This window comes from Ovis aries, chromosome 2 (assembly GCF_016772045.2).
Source record: "Ovis aries strain OAR_USU_Benz2616 breed Rambouillet chromosome 2, ARS-UI_Ramb_v3.0, whole genome shotgun sequence".
Taxonomy (NCBI): domain Eukaryota; kingdom Metazoa; phylum Chordata; class Mammalia; order Artiodactyla; family Bovidae; genus Ovis; species Ovis aries.
In genome coordinates this window covers 117,472,243-117,496,010 of record NC_056055.1, presented here as the reverse complement: position 1 = coordinate 117,496,010, position 23,768 = coordinate 117,472,243, and the positions used below count along the sequence as shown (strand labels likewise).

Sequence of the window (23,768 nt, the reverse complement as noted above, 5' to 3'; positions counted from 1 at the left end):
CTTATCGGAGGCAGCAAAGGGAGCTCTAAGAGGGAAGTTTATAGCAGTACAATGCTACCTCACGAAAAAAGAATAATCTCAAATAAACTACATAACCTTACACCTAAAACCCCTAGAGAAAGAACAACAAACAAAATCTAAAGCTAGCAGAAGGAAAGAAATCACAAAGATCATAGCAGAAATAAATGAAATAGAGACAAAACAATCGCTAACATCAATGAAATTCCAAGTTGGTTCTTTGAAAAGATAAAATTGATAAACTTTTAGTTGGACTCATGAAGAAAAAAAGGGAGAGGACTTACACCAATAAAATTAGAAATGAAAAAGGAGACAGTACGACTGACTCCACAGAAATACCAAGAATCATGAGACTACTATGAGCAACAATATGCCAACAAAATGGGCAACCTAGAAGAAAAGGACAAACCAACCAAAAGCAGCGAAATTGAAACTGTGATTAAAAACCCCCCAATAAACGAAAGTTCAGGACCTGACTGCTTCACAGGCAAATTTAATCAAACATTTAGAGAAAAGTTAGCATCTATTCTTCTGAAATTGTTTCAAAAAACTGCAGAGGAAGGAACACTTTCAAACTCTTTTTTGAGGTCACCATCACCCTGATACCAAAACCAAAAAGTGGGCAAAAAGGGTACATATCTTGACATAGTAAAAGCCACGCATGACAAACCTACAGCTAGCACCATATTCAATGGCGAAGACCTGAAAGCATTCCCTCTAAAACCAGGAATAAGACAAGGATTCCACTCTCACCTCTTTTATTCAACATAATTTTGGGAGTCTTAGCTACAAATCAGGAAAGAAAACGAAGTAAAGGGAATCTAAATTGGAAAAGAAGTTCTTAAACTGTCACTGTTGACAAAATGACATGATACTACACACAGAAGATCCTAAAGATGCTACCAGAAAACTCCAAGAACTCATCAATGAATCTGGTAAAGTTGCAGGTTACAAAATTAACATGTAGCAAGCTGTTGCATTTCTATATATTAACAACAAAAGATCAGAAAGAGAAAATTCAGGAAACAATTCCATTTACCACCACCTCATAGAGAATGAAATACCTATGAATAAACCTACCTAAGGAAACAAAAGTATAAGTACTCGGAAAAGTATAAGATGTTGATGAACTACTCTAGGCAATTTACAGATTATCAGTGCAATCCCTATCAAATTACCAATGGCATTTTTCACAGAACTAGAACAAAAATCTCAAAATTTGTTTGGAGACACAAAAGACCCCGAATAGCCAAAGCAATCTTGAGAAAGAAAATAGAGCCAGAGTAATCAAACTCCCTGACTTCAGATTACACTACAAAACTACAGTCATCCAAACAGGAAGGTCCTGGCACAAAAAAAGAATTACAGATCAATGGATTAGGACAGAAACCCAAAAATAAGATCACACACCTGTGGTCAATTAACCTATGACAAAGGAGGCAAGACCGCACAACGTTGGAAAGACAGTCTCTTCAACAAATGGTGCTGGGAAAACTGGAGAGCTACATACAAGTTTAAAAAAATGAAATTAGATCATTCCTTAACTTCATACACAAAAATAAGCTCAAAATAGATTAAAGACCTAAATGTGAAACTGGACACTATGTAACTCCTAGAGGAAAACATAGGCAGAACACTCTCTGACATAAATCACAGCATTATCTTATTTGATCTGTCTCCCACAGTAATGGAAATAAAAACAAAAATTAAAAAAAAAACAAATGGGACCTACTTAAACCCAAAAGTTTCTGCACAGCAAGGGAGACAACAAACAAAATGAAAAGACAACCCTCAGATGGGGAGAAAATATTTGCAAATGACACGACTGATAAATTGCAAAATTTACTAACAGCTCACAACACCTAACAGTCTAAATACACATTTCTCCAAAGAGAAATCTTTATCTGCACGAGCAAGGCTAAAGACGCTGCTATGAAATGTGCACACTGACTCCAAGGATTAGTTAAGGTAGATAAGCTGTCCCTGTAAGTGATACTGGCAGAAACCTCACATTAAAGGAACTCTTGGAGAAAATTTACAATATTGAAAATACAAAAGATAGAATGTCAGGGCAGATCCAAATTTAGAAAGCAATATGACAATTCACTAAAGCATAGAAGGACTCTTGCACAAATTATATAATATGAATAAGGCAAGCACGGTTCCAACTACCACTGTCCCTTGGTACTCATCCCCTAGGGGATACGAAAATACAGATTCCAAAACCTGTGGATGCTCACCATGTGTTTACACACTTGGATAGAGAGGGTGAACTCTTGACGAGTTTTTAGAAAGAAAAAACATTTTAATGTCTTAATGTCTCAGTGCGTCTGATGTTCAAATTACAGTGTACAAAGTAAATTTTAGTTTTTTTTTTTTTTTCCCCACTTCCCCATATATTATGGGCTTCTCTGGTGGCTCGGATGGTAAAGAAGCTGCCTGCAGTGCAAGAGACCCAGGTTTGATCCCTAAGGCAGAGAGATTCCCTAGAGAAACAGGAAGAGCATTTTTAATATTTTCACAAATGTTTTTAAGGTCACAAAAAAATTATAAGTAACCACGTACAGTTTCTGATTACATGGTTATTTGTACATTTTTGCACTAATGTACAAAGTGGTGACCGCAAGTACTCCTACATCAAAGTCCAGGTCCCTGCTCTTTCCTCTGCCCAACACAGTCTTACATCAGGGAACACGTGGCTCTTAAAACCGCTGCTCAGAGAAGCCTTCCTGTAAGTCATCACCTCTTCTCCCATCACTTATATTCCTTTCACACTGGTTTCTTTTTCTTCACATATTTATTATTTCTCTACATTCACTAGACAGTACGCTTAAGGAATGGACCCTTTGTTTCAGTCACTTTTATTTCCCTGGATTCTGAAATGATACTTAGTACACATATGGCATTCATAATTTTTTGAATGAAGTTCTATGAAGTTCAGTTCTATTCAGTCACTCAGTCGTGTCTGACTCTTTGCAACCCCATGAATTGCAGCACGCCAGGCCTCCCTGTCCATCACCAACTCCTGGAGTTCACTCAGACTTACGTCCATCAAGTCAGTGATGCCATCCAGCCATCTCATCCTCTGTTGTCCCCTTCTCCTCCTGCCCCCAATCCCTCCCAGCATCGGGGTCTTTTCCAATGAGTCAACTCTTCACATGAGGTGGCCAAAGTATTGGAGTTTCAGCTTCAGTATCATTCCTTCCAAAGAACATCCAGGACTGATCTCCTTTAGAATGGACTGGTTGGATCTCCTTGCAGTCCAGGGGACTCTCAAGAGTCTTCTCCAACACCATAGTTCAAAAGCATCAATTCTTCTTCGGCACTCAGCCTTCTTCACAGTCCAACTCTCATGTCCATACATGACTACTGGAAAAACCATAGCCTTGACTAGATGGACCTTTGTTGGCAAAGTAATGTCTCTGCTTTTGAATATGCTATCTAGGTTGGTCATAACTTCCCTTTCAAGGAGTAAGCATCTTTTAATTTCATGGCTGCAATCACCATCTGCAGTGATTTGGGAGCCCCAAAAATCAAATCTGACACTGTTTCCGCTGTTTCCCCATCTATTTCCCATGAAGTGAAGGGACCAGATGCCATGATCTTCGTTTTCTGAATGTTGAGCTTTAAGCCAGCTTTTTCACTCTCCTCTTTCACTTTCATCAAGAGGCTCTTTAGTTCTTCTTCACTTTCTGCCATAAGGGTGGTGTCATCTGCATATCTGAGGTTATTGATATTACTCCTGGCAATTTTGATTCCAGCTTGTGCTTCTTCCAGTCCAGCATTTCTCATGATGTGGTCTGCATATAAGTTAAATAAGCAGGGTGACAATATACAGCCTTGACGTACTCCTTTTCCTGTTTGGAACCAGTCTGTTGTTCCATGTCCAGTTCTAACTGTGGCTTCCTGACCTGCATACAGATTTCTCAAGAGGTAGGTCAGGTGGTCTGGTATTTCCATCTCTTTCAGAATTTTCCAGTTTATTGTGACCCATACAGTCAAAGGCTTTGGCATAGTCAATAAAGCAGAAATTTATGAATAATAGATCTAAATATGTTAACACAGTAAGCTATTACTGATATAAGGAAAAAATGCCATATAATAAACAATCAATAAAGTCTTATTTTTAAGAACTTATCAGCCTATCTACACATGTATATGGAAAAAGATGTGGGAAGATACTTAACAAAACTTTAACCAATTAATATTACTCTGGGGGTGCTTTCCAAGTGGCTCAGTGTTAAAGAATCTGCCTGCCAATGCAGGAGATGCAGGTTCAATCCCTGGGATGGGAAGATCCCCTGGAGAAGGCAATGGCAACCTACTCCACTATTCCTGCCTGGAAAATCCCATGGACAGAGGAGCCTGGCAAGATGAATAGTCCATGGGGTTACAAAGACTCAGAGGCTAAAACAGAAACAAATTACTCTGGGGAGAGGGACTAGAGAGGTGAGTGGAGAACGGGACAAAGATTTTTACATTATACTTTTTATATTGTCTCATTTTCTTTTCCAAAATACTATTTTTAGAATTAAGAAGATAAATAAAATAGCATGTATTAACTGTCATCATGCCATTTTTGACAGCAACAGGAACTGGGTGTTCACTATGAGGCAGCCTCTATTCTAAGTGCTATGAATACACAGGAATCCTATGAGGAAGATGTTATAAGTATGCCCATCTCAAAAATAAGGAAGTTAAGAACCAGAGAGGTCGAGAGATGTGTCCAGATCACACAGCTTAGAAATGGGTTTTTCAGATGCACACAAACAAATTACGTGAAGTTTGTCGCATGTCACTAGACTTTCCTGTCCTCAATTATGTGCTCACCCTGCAGGCCTGGGCGACCCAGACGTACTCCGCATAGAGCTCTCCACGCGAGGGCTGGCCACGTCAGGAGGCTGAGGGGGAATGAGGGTTTTCCGCACTGCCATTCTAGAAGAGACAAGAGACAAACCCGGAATACAAGAGTCTGTGGGCATTCCAAGGGTAAGAACAACACATCTGCTACGTGGATCTAGGGTGAAATTAAAGCACCATGTTGCCAGGTGCTTTTTAATGCATTGAAAAGTTTTGTCAACGTAATAAAGGCACATTATTTAAAAAGTCAAACAGTACTAAAGAGCTTTTAACAAAACACAGTCGATCTCTTTCCCATCCTTCATCACGTCCTGCCTGTCTCTCATCAGGAAGCAACTATTTTGACTCTTATCTGCTTCTTCTACTTTCTACCTACACATTTCCTTTGTACTTAAAATTTAAATTCGTTTAGTATTCACAGTTATTATTACACCTATGTATTCATATTGACCTAAGCAAGTTAATGGAAGCTGAGTGAAAAAAGTCGATTAAGACAGCTAGCTAGTGATCAAATGTGTCATGTAGTAGAGGCCACATGCGGCTCAGACCAGAGCTTAGTGATGTGGAAATCATAAATGATCCCGATGTGTAATTTTGGCAGAGTGGCAGAAGCAAATACTAGAAGAGAACTGGTTTGAGAGGAAATGTCTAGAATGAGAACACACCATTCTGCAATGCAGTGAATTTAGATACTGATCATCAAGCCTGTTAATATCTCAAAAAAGGGTGACCAGCAGACAGCATATTTCTCCTAGTATAATACTAAAATCAGGCTTCCCAGGCGGCCCGCGATGAAGATCCACCTGCCAGTGCAGAATATGTGGGTTTGATTCCTGGGTAGGGAAGCTCCTCTGCAGAAGGAAACGGCAACCTATTCCAGTATTTTTGCCTAGGAAAATCCATGGACAGAGGAGCCTGGTGGGCAACAGTCCATTGGGTCACAAAAATAGTTGGATGTGACTTAGCAACTAAACAACAAAACACTAAACTGCCAACTTATGAAGGGATTTTGCTAAAAGGGGAAAAGAATCAAGCCTTTAGATTAAAGTAACAACTTGGAAAATGTGGAGGAGAGAATAAGTGAAACTAGGTGATGGGAGACAGGGGCATGGATTGTGTTCCCTAAAATGAGCCACTGGGGTCCTAATTCCTGGTGCTTGTGAATGTCAAAACATAGGGTCTTTGCAAATGTAACCAAGTTAAGGATCTTGACATGAGATCACTCTAGATTTAGAGTCTTTTAGAAAAGACCCTGATGCTGGGGTAAGACTGCAGGTAAAAGGAGAAGGGGGAACAGAGGATGAGACGGTTAGATGGCATCACCTACTCAACGGATATGAATTTGAGCAAACTCCGGGAGACAGCGGACGTCAGAGGAGTCTTGCGTGCTTCAGTCCACAGGGTCACAAAGAGTAGGATACAACTTGGTGTCTGAACAACAACATAAAAGTTATAGGGCAGGTCCTAAATCCAATGGATGATGCAACAGAAAGGAGATGGCGATCTGAGACAGACAGAGGCAAGGGCATGTGAATACAGAAACAGAGTGGAGCGGTGCATCCACAGGCAAAGCAGCTCCGAGGCCTGCCAACTGCCACCAGGTACCGGGAGAGAGGCACAGAGCGGATCTCCCCGAGGAGGGACGCCCAGTCATCGTACTGTGAGAACAAACTCGTGCTGCTTTAGACCACCAAACTCGTGATAATTTATTATAGCAGCCCTAAGGAAACTAATACAATGGGACTACAACTAAATTCAGGGAAAGAGATGGCGGGGGAAGGGAAAACTCCGAGGGACAAAAGAGCCGGTAAAAAAAGGGAGTGGATAGGCATACAGATAAAACATGAACTAAGTTAACAACTGAAGTTGGATTATGGGAATAAATTCTTATGTTCAAATTTGTATTATGTTTAAACTTTCCACATTAAAAATGAAAAAGCAAGACCAACTCCACTCACCCCAGAAAACAAACCACCCCCCCAAACCCATAAAGAGATATACTATAAACGTACAGAATGACCAAACTTACAAAGAGTGCCAAATAACAAGTGTTGGTGATGGCAGAGGCAATGATTCCACCGCCAGCGAGAGTGCAAATGGGTGTAACACCTGAACAAACTGCTGGCGTTACCTGTTAGATCTGAACATGAGCACAGACCACATCCCAGCAAATCCCTTCTGGGGCACTACACTATGGACACATCAAAGGTGATGTACAAAGATGTTGGGATAACATTTCAGCCCCAAACTGGAAAAAACCCATAGATCCATGGATAAATGATGCTATTCTTTTATAAGGGTATTTTAAACAACAACTGAAAAGTTACAATCACATGTAGTAACATGGATGAACTGTCCAAAACCAAGTGAAAGATGACAGAGTCACAAAAATATATATATGATTCTATCAGAAAGAGGCAAAAGAGGGTAAGAAGAGAAACTGGTCAGTAACCTTTGGGAGAAAGTACTGGTAATCACACAGATGTACACTGGGTTTCCTTTGTGCTAACTCATTATACTGTACATACATTATCTGCACAGGCAAAGAGATAACTCCTTTATTTTCACTGCAAACAGGAGAAATAAAATGGGGTAGAGAATGGACGAAAGTGGCTTAATAGAAGAATTTTTTTTTAAGATGGAAGAACTGACAGCAAGATTATACTTTTTATGTGAATAACCCACTTATAAGAAAAAACTGATGGAGGAGGAGAGAGAGAGAAGAGCTGGAGCTGGAGTAGGTGAGAAAGGTTGTGATGGGAGCTCTGAAGAGGCTCCCCTGGAGCCCACCTGTACTGGGAAATGGAGGTGGAGTGGGGAAAAGAGGCTGGCAGGTAGGATGTGACAGCTAGTTTGTGAAGTTCTCTTGTGCTTGTTGCCATTTTCTCAAAAAAGTAGGTGGCCCTTTTGTTAGCTACTAGTGAATGTGGAGAGAAGCTGTGGAAGCCTGGAAAAGAACAGAGGCACCTGGTTGTCTGGACGGGTGGTGGAAGCAAGCAGACAGTGCTGGTCCACCATGATACCCCAGTGGAGGTGCGTGAGGTTAAGCAGGACCAGGCAGTGTGGTGCTCCCTAGCACTGCTGCACATATGCAGGCAGCGTAAACACAAATTAGGATCTACCTCTGGTTTTGACAAAGTGAAGAGGAGGGTAAGGAACCTGAGGATGGAGGCAAGGAAATGATCACAAAGGACCACAGACTCTGAACCAGGGAGAGCAGACAAAGATGTCAGGAAAGCAGTTAGAAGAGTGAAAAGGTGGTTAAGGACCAAGAGACTGCAGGCTTCCAGCGGGGTCTTGTTGAGTCACAGTTCTGCTGCCAGGGGCGTGGAAGGAGGCAGGCTGTGGGCCACTGGGGTACAGAAAATGCTGCTAAACTTCTGAGCTGTGGAATGCTTGTGCTCCTGGGGGTGCGCTGCTACGGGAGGGTGGATGCAAGGGACACATTCAAGCAACTGAGAGGCCACAGAGCTGGGAAATGTCAAATTTCTCTTTACATGAAAGATAGTATGACAGCCAGCCACTACGTACCTTCTGAAGTACACACACAGTCTCCAAATCAAACCTGACTCTGTCCCAACAAGGTGGCTGCCAGTCACATGGGGCCACTAAACAGTCGAAAGGCAGTAAATCCAAGTGACCAGCAGGACTTTTAAGAAAGTTTCATTAGGGGCTCCCCTGGTGGCTCAGACAGTAAAGAATGTTTCGCTGAAGTTAATTTGAATTTAAAAGCTGGTATTTGACTAGAACAGTCAAATTCACAGAGTTAGAAAGTACACTGGTAATGCCAGGGGCCAGGAGGTGAAGGCACTGTAAGGTGAAGGGACAGGGGGAATGGGGAGTTAGTATTTAATGGAGACAGAGCTTCAGTTTAAGAAGGTGAAAAACCTGGGAGGTGATGATGGTGAGAGCTGCACAACAATGTGAATGTATTTAATGTCACTGAAATGTACGTTAAATATGGTTAAAATAGTATGTTTTATATTATGTGACTTTTACCACAATAAAAAAAAACATTTAAAAAAACATAAAAAATAAAAACTGATATTTGATTCAGTTATTGGAAAACTTTTCAGTGTGTCTGGATGAACCTGGTTATGTGAAACTACTTTTTCAATAGCAAATTTTATGAAATTTGAATACAGACCAGGAAGCATATCTGCTGTTGAGGAGGAGTGGATGAAAGTGGCGATGAGGCACCAAGAGGACCGTCAGCCCATCTCTGGGCACAGCGACAGGGAGGGATGGGGAAGAGACAGCCACCACTCTGGGGAGAGTCGAGGAAAAGGCCACTGAGACCCTAAGAAGAGCCAGGACCCAATTAGAGCAAAAAGCCACACTGAGAGAAGTCAGGCCCCAGAGGGCTTGGATGGTAACAGGTCATCACGGAAGGTGAGCTGAAGGGCCTTTGTACACGACAAAGCACGGGAAAAAGGCAGGTTTTGCTGCGTCCTGTGTTGTGAAGTTTCAAAATATTTTATTCTGGTGCCAGTGTGTGTCCACTGCACCTACTGTGCCAAGCATTTTGTGGTTTGTTAAATCAGGGAACTCTTACTCTTCACTTTTGGTAATTTACTATGATCCCTCCTCTTCCAAGGCAGGACTCTCCTGAACTGGTACTTTAATTTTTTGGTATTTTCTCCCCTTTTGCTTTTGCTCTACTGAGAGATTTCCTGTTTTACCTTTCCACTCCTCTATTGAGTTTTCAGTTTCTGCTCCCACACTTTTAACTTCAGGACAGACTCTTGTTCTCTGACTGTTCCCTTTGAGAATCATGGCCTTCCCGTCTGATAGATGCAGATTTCTTTGGTCCTTTGAACATGGCACTGACGGTGTCTGTCTCTGTTCACGCTTTCTTAGGCTTTGTTTTTAGTTTTATTCTCTTTGCCTAGCCTTTGCATCTTCCAAACTGCCTTTTGCAGTGGTTCCTGTCTTGTATTGTTAGAATCCCCAGCAGGCACCTGATATGCTGGGCTGCATGCTCCTGATGAAGGAGGACTAAAAAGCTGATGGGATGCTCTGAGCGTGTGGCAGGATTTGTCTACCTTAAAGGTGATGTGATCCCTGTCTGAAGGGTCCTTCAACGCCCAGTGTAGGTATTTTTAGATCTTTCCCATTGGGCTGATGGGCCCTAGGAGATCAGAGTCCTCTTCTCGATTTCTCTTCTCAAATGGGAGAAGTGGACAGGCAGTCTCAACACGCCATGCTGGCCAGGCCACCTAGTCTGCTTTTGGTACAGTGCCCTGTCCTCTGCAGCGCTGGCTGCTCCCAGTGGGCCACCTGCAGAGTGCCCCGGGGCTGGGAGGCGCAGCACAGATCCACCGTGTGGGCAGACAAGGCAGGGCCCTAATCACTTTTCAGACAGATTTCAGCCAAGCTTCCTTTCACCCTCAGTTCTTCCTGTTTCCGGTTCTTCTGAAGATTTACAATTTAAATGAGGATGGTTCTCAATTGTTCTCTGCAGACTTAACATCCACCATTCTCACTGCTAAGGGAGTGAGTGCTTGCCTATCTGCTTTCTGGCCTCCAAGTCTTGTTGCTTTTGAGTCCTCTCTTATTCTCCCCATCCTTGCACATTTATGATCTTTTAAAAAAGCCTCTTTACTAAAAGTTCAGTAAGGTTTTGACAGGAGGAGAAATTAAGAAGAACATGTTCAATCTGCCATCTTCATTACAAGCTCTGTCTTGCGTTTTCCTTGACAAGGTTACTTTGTCATGAACCAACTTAGTGTTAAAAGACAGAGACTTGGATCTCTGTGTCACAGCAGAGCACCTATCTTCTCGCCGATGACCCACCAACTCAGAAGCTTCTATGACAACACGGAACATCATCCGCTACTAAATGTGACCCTTAATACACCTGGAGCGCTGCTTGCCTGAAGCAACAGTTCATTTAGGATAGCGAGGAAAAAACAGACAGCACACATTACTGTGCCTAACTATCTAGTTAAGCCTGAAAAACTTAGTACAAGCTAGGGGTTCCAGCATTAAACTCTCAGAACCACAGAGAACTCTCCAAGTAATTAATATGCAACAGATGTTTACAAACTGACACCCAATTGAATCCTGGATTCTTACTGTCTTACAGTCTGAACTCAGCAAGGTTCTCCTGAACAACCTGTTCGGCAAGTTATTTTGGCAGAAATTGAGTTTGCTACAGCACTGGATTAGTGCCTACTGTTTATACCAATGATATCCAGAACTAGAAGCGTCATTTGACACTTCTGGGTCTACTCACCCGTCTGTGGCAGGTTTCTTTCGGAGTATACTTGGCCGTGGGGATGAGCCCTGGGCTGGAGCATTGGTGCTCACACTCTGGCTGTGAGTCTGCACCACAGTTGTTGCTGCTGGAGCAGCACTGAATGGGTTGTTGATAGGGTTGGCTACAATTGTGGCTCCATCCGCCAATACCACTGCTAGAGGACACGGAGGGGGCAGGAGAGAACAACGAGAAGAAGGAAACAGAAGCAACGTTACTACAATGTCACACGAGACAAAGAACAATGATTAGGCTACCACACTGAAGAGTACCCACGTTAGGACTTTCCAACTTCACGCACAGGGATAAGAGCAAAAGCAGATGGCAAAACGGGAGCAGTTATAGAGCCACTGATCAAAAACCACTTTTCTTTGCTCTACAATCATAGTTACTAATAAATAAGATACATAAAGTACATACCACACTTCAAGAAATGCCCTCCTACAGACTTTTTGTAAAATATCACCGCTTCTCAATTCCTAATAATGGTACTAACATTACAGTCTATCTTAATTTTATGTTCTACAAACAACTCCAAAAACAATCTTAGGAAATTCCTTGGCTGTCTAGTGGTTAGGACTCTGCGCTTCTAATGCTAGGGCCTGAATTCAATCCCTGGTTGGAGAATTAGATCCCACAAGCTACACAGTGAGCCAAAAAAATTAAAATGAAAAAGAAAATCCTAAAACGGAATGTATATACTACCTTTATAAGGGTGAATCTACCCTCTCAACTAAGAGTGCTTCTCCCCCTATGCAAATGCCTATTAAGCTATTTACATATGCAGTTTCTAATGCTTACAACGGTCCTGACAGGTAAGTTCTAAGCAACTCATGTTCCAAAGAGGAAACTACGGTTTAATGAGGTTACTTGAGACCACAAAGCCAGCAAGTGGCAGAACCATTATTTAAACCCTACGTATCTTTTCTCTCCATACCAAGTTCCATGTAAAAAATTAAAATTACCTGAAGTCTTTCCTTCGGGCTGAGGCTGCTGGGTCCCTATTGGTGCAGGCTGAAGTCCTTGGGTGCTGATGGGGGTTGCTGAGTGAATTCCCTGTGTCCCGATGGGGGCTGGCTGGATCCCCGGGGTGCCAATGGGGGCTGGCTGGATCCCCTGTGTACTAATGGGGGCTGGCTGGATCCCTTGGATATGTCGAGCGTGAGATGCATCCACTGTCATCAACTGCATGGGGTTCAGGTGGACTGTGGATGCCACCCCTACTCCAGTCTGAGCTGTGATGGCAGAGTTTGGAGCCTGAGCTGAAACTACAGATGATGCAGAAAGTGACAAGAATGTTAGCTCCCTGGTGGCTTAGACGGTAAAGCGTCTGCCTACAATGTGGGAGACTTGGGTTCAATCCCTGGGTCGGGAAGATCTCCTGGAGAAGGAAATGGCAACCCACTCCAGTAGTCTTGCCGGGAAAATCCCATGGACAGAGGAATCTGGTTAGGCTACAGTCCATGGGGTTGCAGAGAGTCGGACACGACTGAGCGACTTCACTCACTCACTCACTCACTCAAGGAGAAAAACACTCAGAAATCAAAACAATTTTTCCACGTTCAAGATCTAAACTCTCAATTTAAAAAGAAAGTGCTATATAAATCTCTAAGCATTGATGTTTTCTCCACCTTACTTTCTACTAATTTGAGATGATCTTTCTGCAGAAATAGCATTAAAATGAGAAAAAGCAACCATTTATTAAAAGCCAAATGTGAGCCAGGCAACTATGAAATAATTAATACAAACTTTTGCGATCTATCCATGCCTCCAAGTCAAGAATCTTTGCTTTAATTGATAGAAGAACCACTATCAGAGGAATTTCTGAAATACAGTAGTTATTAATTTTAAATTCTAAAATATGCACTTGGGAGAGAGAACAATCAACCTGTCCTTTTTCAATCAGCTACCGTGTACATTAAAAACTGACTCAACAACAGAACTGAAAACACAAACATTCCCAGGAAGAAACAAAAAAAGAAGGGATTTCTCACTATTTGTGGAAAGAAAACAAACAAGACTTTTCTTCTCAGAAAACAAATCTGGAAAAAGATAGACGTATCTTCCATGTTCCCTGCAGTGTTACTTACAATAGCCAAGATATGGAAACAATCCATGTCCACTAGTGGACGAGTAGATCAAGAAGACATGGTATGCACACACACCATGGAATAACACTCAGCTATTAAAAAGGAAAAAAACCTGAAACACTGCCATCTGTGACAATATGAATGAATCTCAAGGGTACTGTGCTCAGTGAAGTCAGTCACACAGAGAATGACAAACATCATCTGATCTCACATACATATGGAATCTAAAATGCAGAAAATCACAAACCGAGCCCCTGGATAGGGAAAACAGACCGGTGGTGCCACAGGCAAGGGCAGAGGGCGGGTGAGACAGGCTAAGGTAGCGAGAAGGCATGAACTTCCAGTTAAAGACATTAAGTTATGCAGATATAATGCACAGCATAATGATTACAGTTAAATATACCAGTTAAATCTGGAAGTTCCTAAGAGTAGATCTTAAAAAGTCCTCATCACAAGAAAAAAACCAATCTGGAACTGTATAGTGACAGATGCCAGCCAGACCTGTGGTGATTATTCTGCAATACAGACAAATAATGAATTATTATGCTGTACATGCGAAACTAAGGTATGTCAATTATATCTCAATTTTGGAATTTTAGAATTTCTTGGCAGAAAAGCTACGACAAATCTACACAGCATATTAGAAAGCAGAGACATTACTTTGCTGACAAAGGTCCATCTAGTCAAAGCTGTGGTTTTTCCAGTAAGACATGTACAGATGTGAGAGTTGGACCATAAAGAAGGCTGAGTTCTGAAGAACTGATGCTTTGAAACTGGTGTTGGAGAAGACTCTCCAGAGTCCCTTTGACAGCAAGGAGATCAGTCCATCCTAATGGAAATCAATCCTGAATATTCACTGGAAGGACTGATGCTGAAGTTCCAATACTCTGGCCTCCTGATGTGAAGAGCTGACTCAATGGAAAAGACCCTGATATTAGGAAAGATTGAGGCAAGGCAGAGAAGGGGATGACTGAGGATGAGATGGCTGGATGGCTCAATGGACATGAGTTTGAGCAAATTCTGGGCAATAGTGAAGGACAGGGAAGCATGGCATGGCAGTCCATGCGGTGGCAAAGTGTCAGACACGATTCAGTGACTGAACAACAAATACTTCAATTTTAATAATATAATAAAAATGTTTTATAAATGACAAATAAAAAGGTAAGTTATTATGCATTAAGAATAATGAAGTGATAGAACACGTAAACTTAAAAGTCCCTGTTCTAGTACAATTCTTCCTTTGTAGAATACACACATAGACAATTTCCAGAGCATTCTAGTTTCCTCCTGAGCAGTATACCCATGGTATTTCTGTTACACAACAGTTTTTGGTCACTTGCCTGCTATAGAACCTGCAGTCTAGTTACTACTACAAGCCTTTTTAAGACCCAATCTTATTTCACACTTTATATTCTCACCCACACCGTGTGTGCGTGTGTGCTCAGTCGTGTTTGACTCTCTGTGACCCTGTGGGCTGCAGCCTGCCAGGCTCCTCTATCCATGGGTTTCTCCCATGGAATATGGGCTGCCATTTTCCCTCCTCCAGTGGATCCTCCCACCTCAGGGACTGATCCTGTGTCTCCTGCACAGGCATTGAGACTCTCTAGTACTGAGCAAGATCTAATCTTATTCCACACTTCGCATTCTTACTCACACTAGGCTTCCACCAAAACGAAGCCACTCTGTTTTTTCAAGCACATATTTTAGTTAATACTTTATTCAGAGACAGAAATGTGCTTTTCTCCAGTCCTACCATGGCTCTGCCCTATCCATTCTGAAAGATGCTTCCCAAATGTCATTTCTTTTAGGAAATCATTCCTGACCTCCAACCCGACCTTCTCAAGTAGAAATAACCTCTTAACTCAGAAACAGCATGGCTTTGCTCAAGTCTCTCTTGTGAGCTTGAGCATATTATAGTATCTTTTCACACCTCATCTCCTTACTAGACTCTCAGCTTGTTGAAAGCAACATCTGTTTATAAGTCAATTTTAAAGCAGAGCTAGCATAGGATCTTACATAGAATTTCAATAAATATTTGTGGAATTAATAAATGAATGAATAAATGAATGAATGAAACGGAAAACACCTCTGCAACAAGTGAATTTTCAGGAACAATATGAGAGGGAGCAATTCCTTGCAAAATATATAGATTATATACCTATGCTGCTGCTGCTGCTCCTAAGTCGCTTCAGTCGTGTCCGACTCTGTGCGACCCCATAAATGGCAGCCCACCAGGCCCCCCCGTCCCTGGGATTCTCCAGGCAAGAACACTGGAGTGGGTTGCCACTGCCTTCTCCAATGCATGCAAGTGAAAAGTGAAAGTGAAGTCGCTCAGTCGTGTTTGACTCTTCCCGACCCCATGGACTGCAGCCCACCAGGCTCCTTCCATGGGATTTTCCAGGCAAGAGTACTGGAGTGGGCTGCCAGTGCCTTCTCCGCTATACACCTATAGTCACACACATGTATATACAGTTACATACACGTGCCGTCACTTCAGTCATGTCCTAATCTTTGCAACCCTATGCACTGTAGCCCTCCAAGCTCCTCAATCCATGGGATTCTCCAGGTAAAAATACTGGAGTGGGTTGCCATACCCTCCTCCAGGGGATCTTCCTAGCCCAGGGATTGAACCTGAATCTCCAGCACTGGAGGCAAATTCTCTACCCCCGAGCCACTGGGGAAGCCCTATGGTTATATATAGTTATATATCTAGACTTATATATTCATCTCTGCACCTAACTTATAATAGACCAAAAAGACCTCATCTGTAAAAGCAACCAAGAACACGAACAATTGTTCTAATTACCAAAAACTATATAGTAAAGTGATCCATATTTGGCAAGATCAGAGCCTATTATATACCAATTTTCCTGTTCTGTTCTTGACTTAAAAATATCTGTTTTAAAATAAGCTAATAAATTCATGATACTTGAAAACAGGATACTGTTAGCTGGTTTCTAAATGACTTATTCATTTGTGTCCATCCATGTGCAGACTTACATGTTTGACAAATACTACACTACCTCTCATCTGCACCAACAATGATGGTTTGATATGGGAAGAAATACAGTCCTGATTGTGCTCTTTATTCTTCTGTGTTAGTGTTCATCAGGGCTGCTGCAGAGGTGAAGGAAGAATGCTGCGGACACAGATGACTGGCAGGACCCCTAGTACTTCACAGTGTTCTTATGCAGGATTTTTACAAAGTTCATACGTAAGTGATAGTATCTGCACAGTCACCTTTAGCTCAAGAGAGTCTGCATGCTCTTTTCAGTTGGTTAGCGTTCAGAGAAATACCCAGTGGCCATGAATGACTGGTGCCTTCTCCAGAAAGGCGAAACCACCGCACTGTTAGGGAAACAATGGGCTGAGCTAGTGGATGGAGGAGGGAACCTGAAGGCAAGCGCTATTACTGATGAAGAGACTCAGAGTTTTCAGCAATCAGTGTAACACATACTCACACACAGACATGCTTCTACAATACTTTCAGCATCCCACTTGTGGCGACAATCAATTAAACGAGGTTTTACTTTATAAGATTGCTAATAAAGAACAGTTATGAATTCCTTTAAAAAAGAAAGTTTTTAAAAACAAATATCTCCTCCCTCACCCTCAGGAAAAAAAAAAAAAAAATCAAAGCACACACACAAAAAATGTAGAGGTGGAGGAACCTGTTTCCAAAGCTGTTTAAACATCCCAGTGTTTGAAAGCTTTAGATTAGTGCTGTCCAACAAAAATATAATACACGCTATTTTAGATTTTCCAGTAGCCACATTAATATAAAATATAGGCCAAATTAATTTTTATGATACATCTTTTAACTCAATATACCCAAAAAATGATAATTTTAAAATAATAATCTTAATAAGAGTTATTAGTAACACGTTATAAATTCTCTTTTCCATATATGTCTTCAAAATTCAGGGTATATTTTACTCTCAAATCACATTTCAATTCAGAGACTAAATTTTTATCAGAAATACTTGATTTCTATTTTGATTCCATAAAATCAACAATTTTGCAAGAAGTAGTTTCATACTGCTAAGTTGTTCCAAACATATTTGAAATTTCTCTCATTTTAATTTAAAACAAAAAATTCAGTTCTTCATTTGTGCTAGGTCCACTTCAAATGCCCAATGGCCACAGGCGGCCCTGGCTGCAGCCCCGGAGGCACGTGAGAAGGACGACGGCTACAATCTGATAACCTGGCTTTCTCAGGCCTTCAGTGAGCTCAGGGTCTCACAGCAAAAGATTACACAAGCCTTGCAGTTTAGTATTGTTTACTTTGGACTGGCAAAAAGAACACTATTAACAAGACTGGATGGTTAATGTTGAGCATAACTGGGCTAACATTAAAAACACAACAAATAACCCATGAAATAGATACCCCATAACAGTACAGCTTTATTCATTTTTAACTGCACTACCATCTTAAGGGATAATAAAACTTCATAATTATCCTCAGGGTGGGATAAAATCATGCTAATATCACTAATAAGTAACAACCTTTTACAGTCATAGAAATGGTGATTCACAACCTTAAAGCTTTAATCTCCGCCTTATCCGACTCTGAAAATTGAAGCTAGAATCTTTAAATTCATACTAGTAATACCCACCGATCAATTTCTATCTCACTGCTTGCAAAAACTAAAATGTTAAAAGTCACCGTAACAGTGGGGTTCATACCTGGATACTGTCGGATGGTGGACACAGAGCTGGTGATTGGGGTGTAGGTGTGAGCAGCCAGTGGGTATGCAGAAGGTGGGTACGTTGGGAGAAAGTACTGGAACTGAACAGGAACAGATGGTCTACAGATGGAACACAGATAATATGAACCAAAATGGTCTATTTCCTTCTTTCCCTTCAAATGGTCCTATCACCTACAAACTCTTCATACTTTTAACTGCCTTACCAACAGTTCTCAAATTGTGTCCCAAACAATTATATCAAAGGACACAGACCTAGAGAAAGTAGTATTTTAACATTGATGGACCTAGAGATTATCAATATTAAGTGAAGCAAGTCAGAGAAGACCAATGTCATAGATCATCGATATTTGGGATCTGAAACATGACCCAGAGGAGCAAAATGGAAACAGGCTCACAGAGGCAGAAAACAAACCTGTGGTTACAACAGGGGCGAGGGGGTGAGGAGATTTAAACTGGGGGTTTGGGACTGCCAGATACCAACTACTATATACAAAATAAACAACACGGTCCTACTATGCAGTGTAGGGAAACATATCCAGTATTCTACAATAAACCATAATGGAAAATAATATGGAAAAAAATGTACACATACACATCTAACTGAATCACTTTGCTATATACCAGAAACTAACACATCACCGTGAATCAACCATACCTTGATAAAAACAAACAAAACATCCCCAAGCTGAGAAGCGTTTCTAGGGGTGGGATGGAGAGGGAGGTGGCAGGGAGGTTCAAGAGGGAGGGGACGTACGTATGCCTATGGCTGATACATGTTGATGTTTGGTAGAAACCAACACAATATTGTAAAGCAATTATCCTTTAATTAAAAATACAAAAATTTCATTATAAAAAAATAAGCATTTCTATACACCACAGTAATCAAACACGAGTATTTAAAAAGGGTCCAATCATGAAATCACTTCATATATGCTGCCGGGTTCTCATTGGGAGGCAGGAGACATGAACCACAAATACAGAACATTGGAGGCAGTGGGGTTGGACCAGAGGCACCTGGATGTATTAGTGTTAACAATGCTATCTACTTCCTACGTCTCCTGCTAAAGCACCTAGAAGAAAGGACAGTCCAGTCAAGATAAACAGATCTAATGCCTAGATCTTGGTTCTAAATGATGAGAAGGAACCAGGGCTCAGAGAGATCAAGTTCAAGAGGAGCTTCAAGTATTTTGTTGTGGTGAGAAGGAAGGAAGGGCTAGAATGACCAGGACATAGTAAAACCCACAGGAACTAGCCTGAAGGGGCTCCCACAGACCAACCTGGAGACAATTTGAGCATTAAATCAGGTGACAGTAATGGAATATAATTATGAATAAACAAAACCAAGTCCATGAGCCCATGTGGATTTTAAAAAATAAAATACACAACAAAAGACATAAATGAGCATTGATAAAATTTCTTTACATGAGGATGTCAGTCGATAAACATAAAGGAAATGATAAAATAAATCACTATCTTGCAACCATCATATTGCAAGCATCACCACATCCAGCCAATAATCAACGGAAGCAAAGACTACTGAGCAAAAGCTTACTGGGGAGTAGGATAGCTATAGTCTCAGGTATTCCCACACAAATTAGTTATTTACAAAGAAGAAAAACATAGCTTTACAGGAGAAAAATCTGACAAACATCAACTTCATGAAGCAATGCTGACACAACCAATAATGAGAGGACAGCAGAGCATGAGCCCTGTGATACATGGCCACGAGAAGAGCTTATCCCCTAACGGTGTTCAGCCCCAAAACGCACAGGCTAAGTCTAACTGTGCGGAGCAGCCCAACAAGCGCAAACTGAAGAATACTCTGCAAAAACAACTGGCCAATCCATACTCTTCTAAAATGTCAATGCTGAAAGAGAATGGAATGCTAAAGGATCATTTCAGATGCCCATACTGCGGTTAAATAAGAACAGTTTTGTTCCCTGGAGGAAAATGGGAAATTATACTTAGGTATAAAAGGGTCGTGATGCTGACACCCTTACATTCAAAATGGCCCAAAATAAATTAAACCGAGAAAAACAAAAGGCAAAAAAAGTGATACTAGAACATTCATCAAAAGGAGAATAAGTAAATACAGCACAGCTTCATTCGTAAAATTAAAGAAATTATTGGCTTTTCAGCGGTAAATTTGAAAATAAGGAAATGTACGCCATATTTGTGGGATAATTTTACTGGACAATCAAAGCAATTGGTGACATGACGGGGCACATCCCTCCTACCTATTATCATTGCGGGTTTCCATGGCCACAGGATTTGGAGAGGCTCGATGTCCTGAAATGGGAATCAGGCTACTCCTCTCTGCAGGGTAGTCAGGCTGGATCCGAGGAGACGTGTGTGTGATTTGCTGAGGCACCACCTTAGCTACAAAAAAGTATTATCCAGTTACATTACTGCTCAAATGCTTCTACTGGCATGCCAAAACATTCTCAGCCAGGAAGAATCTTAAGAATGCACATAGTAATAAGAAGCCTAGATTTTTAATCAAAATAAAAAATGAAAAGATGAGCACCTATGGGTTTAACTGAATTATTTCAACCTGATAATACACTGATACATTCACAACTGTTACATGTCAAAGCAGGATTCAATACTAATACTTTATCAAAAACATCAGCGAGCAGGCCCTTTCCCCCTGACCTGGCTTCCTGGAGACTTTTTTTTTTTTTAAAAGGAGAAGACTTTAAAAAAAGTGAATACAGAAATGGCAAATACTTTTGATTCTTCTCCAGGGCCCATAACTAATTAGTAATAATGTAGCTAATTAGTAATAATGTAGCTAATTAGTAATGAGATCATTTCAAGCTCAGTTTTCTCATCTATGAGGACGTCTTCTTTGGATGACCACTTTAAGTCTCTTGAGTGTCCTGTGATTTTGCATATTTTATGGCAAAAATAAAAATAGTTTTCAAATGTAATTCCACCTGTATAAAGACCCAACCCACAGCAACGACAGGCACACAAACACCTGCGTGCCTGGGAGATGGGATGGTGTCAGCACATCACCCAAAGAACAGCACACTGAACACCAGCACCCTGCCACCCATGCCCAGCTATCTTCCGAGGAAGGCAGCGGGGGACGTCTCTGCCGGAAGATGGGTGGGATGCCAAGTTCACCACTGAGGATGGCCCCTGATGTCTAATGCAGACAGAAGTTGGCATGGTGTACTTTTCATCAGTAGTAAGTAGAGTCTGTGCTGAGTAAAAAGCAACTAAGCCTTGTTTTGTCAGTATGCTCATAAAAGGGAGGAGACAAAATAATGCTTCCAATAGGGAAGTAGTTGTCATTTGGCAGAGTAGCTAAGCAGAGGTTGGTTACTACAAACACATACATGAATAATATTTTTACTTTTTCCTAATTAAAGATCATGTCTTCAATTATTAAAAAAAAAAAAAAAGAAAGAAAGAAAAACCCTTCAGGAAAATCACAAAGCAGAAATCATAAATTGGGGCTATTTTCAAAGATAATTCCTGTTTTCTGAACACCATGATCACCTAATTCTGAGACCACTGTCACGTGTAGAGAAAGATAAGGATGTCATTCTAGTGGAAACAGGCGTTTATGGCAGGAAGGAACCCTATGCTTACGGTTAATCAGACTTTTTTCCCCTGACCCAATACCTTCCTATTAATAACAATGGCTGAATACAATACTTAATCTCACCTGGAGAAAGCAAGTGACACAAAAAGCCACTAGGTGGCTTTAATACACCTCTTATGCCCCTAACTTGAAAATCAATACTCCGAGGGTTCTGATCAGGTATCCCTTCTCAATCGAGGCACTTCTATACAGGAATCCTATTATGATGTAATAAATATTTGGATTATCACACAAGAGGAAAACAAAACTAGAGCAAAAATCCTGATGGAACTTAGACAGAATCACGGTAAGTGGCAGATGTTTAAATCTGTTTGGACACGTCTGTCGAATGATTTTCATATCTAGAATTTGGTAAATGGTAAAACGTCGAAGACAAATGAGCTAGAGAATATAACCACAGACTAGAGTTAGAAATATAACCACAAATACTCAGGAGAGGCAGGAAATTGGTAGGTTCAGCCAAATGAATGAACATTATTTGTCTCCTAGTATTTCTGGTGAGTTTAGTTCCACAGTATTACTCTTAGGAAGATACAGTGATATTAATAAAAACTGATCTCCAAATAATTCTTCAGAGAGAGGGTTCAAGACACAACCAGAGAGCCCCTCTAGGGTACACAGCTCCTCTTTACTGGTCTGATTTTCTTCATAGCTACAGATTCCCTAGTGAGACTCTCGACTATAAAAATGAAAAGAATGGGCTTGGCTCTGACTTTATACAGTGCTGAGGATGACTGATGACACTGTTAGGTATAGCCAGAAAACAATCTGAAATGACAACATGGAGCAGTCAGCGATCTTCTTCAACATAAGCGCTTTAATGCTAGACGCACCACCCTCAAACTTCACAGAAGTGATGTTAAATTCAGAGGGGTGGGAAAGAAGTTTGGGCTCTCTAATGCCAAGCCACAGTGAGCAGGAGCGCAAGAAAGACCACAGTAATCTTTCACTAAGAGCGTTCTGTGGGGCTGGGCACCAGTTTAGGGGCTGGCAGCAAGTTTCCTGGGTCCTACTGATATTCTGGAAATGTGCCCTCAAAGCTTGCTAAGAGGGCTGTGGAAGCTCTAGCCTGTCACATGCACAAAGGAAGGACGTGGGGAGGGAGGGCCCACCTCAGAGCTGGGACACAGCAGGCAAGGGAGTCCCACTTGTGTGTCTGGTCACCAGGTCTCTACTTTGAAAAGTACAGCATGTTATAAATCCAGCAGCTGTCTCGTATCTTTAGGAGTGAAGGAAAATAAGACGGCACACTCACTGTTACAGAACCAGGGCACAGTCAACACTACCAACCTGAAACCTGTGACTTGCAGGTTAAAGAAGGGTGTGTTCTGCCTCGCACACCACAGTTTCTGCTTTGGAAGCTCTGAAGTGAGCTATCAGCTCTGAGGATGAGTGTTGGCAACTCGCAGGCCAAACCTTGCTGATGCCTGTTTTGGCCCATGAGCAAACAATGGGTCTACATTTTTAAATGGTTGGGGGAAATGAAACAGAAGAATATTTTGTGACATGTGAAAGTGATATGATATTCAAATTTCCATGCCCAATAAAAGTCTTACTGAAACACAGCCACACTCATTTGTTTATATATTGTCCATAGCTAGGTGGCTGCACATACCCATGAGGCCTGCAGAACCTGAAACATTTATGATCCAGCCCTATGGAAAAAGCTTGCCAATCTCTTCTCTCCATCACTCAAGTCTGGCTGCCAAAACCTTCACAGATGTTTTTCCTGGCTACACTGAATGGCTTACAGGATCTTAATTTCCTGACCAGGGATCCAACCCAAGCCCTGACAGTGAAAGCACTGAGTCCTAACCATGAGACCACCAGGAAATCCCTCAAAGATTTTTTAATAATGAAAACATACACATATGTAAAGGGGGAATAAACGAAGCCTGGAAGGAATTTTAGGATGGTCATGAAGTTCTCTGGGTGTCACTCAAGACAAGAACCTCAGGGAAGTGACTTGAGGTTTAGGATTCTTCCCACTGCTGCATCACCCAGAGATTTTTCCCGAACAACCTACCAGTGTACAGGTTCTTTCCATTCCTGATTTTTGCTTCTCTCTCGCTTTTCCTGTTGTTCCTCTCAAACTTTCATCAGTGAAGTTTATTTTAAAAGGTACACACAGAAGAGGCAAAGTTTGATAAGTAAGTCCAAAGTGGAGCTAAAATAGTTTATTTTGAGCTCTCAAAGACTGTTACCTTTTCTTGCTC

At 41.4% G+C, this 23,768-nt stretch overlaps 1 protein-coding gene across 11 annotated transcripts in view; it reads right to left on the bottom strand.

The window, feature by feature from the left end:
- The window catches only part of SAP130 (Sin3A associated protein 130), a 73,550-nt gene that overhangs the window by 26,985 nt on the left and 22,797 nt on the right, over positions 1-23,768 (bottom strand). For 4 of the 11 annotated variants that reach the window (XM_042243591.2, XM_015093301.4, XM_015093302.4 and 1 more), the window contains exons 11-15: positions 20,174-20,315; positions 17,914-18,035; positions 12,103-12,405; positions 11,117-11,294; positions 4,849-4,953 (exon numbers count right to left, since the gene is read on the bottom strand). In XM_042243591.2, coding sequence (XP_042099525.1) covers positions 4,849-4,953; positions 11,117-11,294; positions 12,103-12,405; positions 17,914-18,035; positions 20,174-20,315 — 850 coding nt within the window. The remainder of the gene's footprint in view (positions 1-4,848; positions 4,954-11,116; positions 11,295-12,102; positions 12,406-17,913; positions 18,036-20,173; positions 20,316-23,768) is intronic. The other 7 variants (XM_042243592.2, XM_015093303.4, XM_060411072.1 and 4 more) reach the window with 3 other exon arrangements.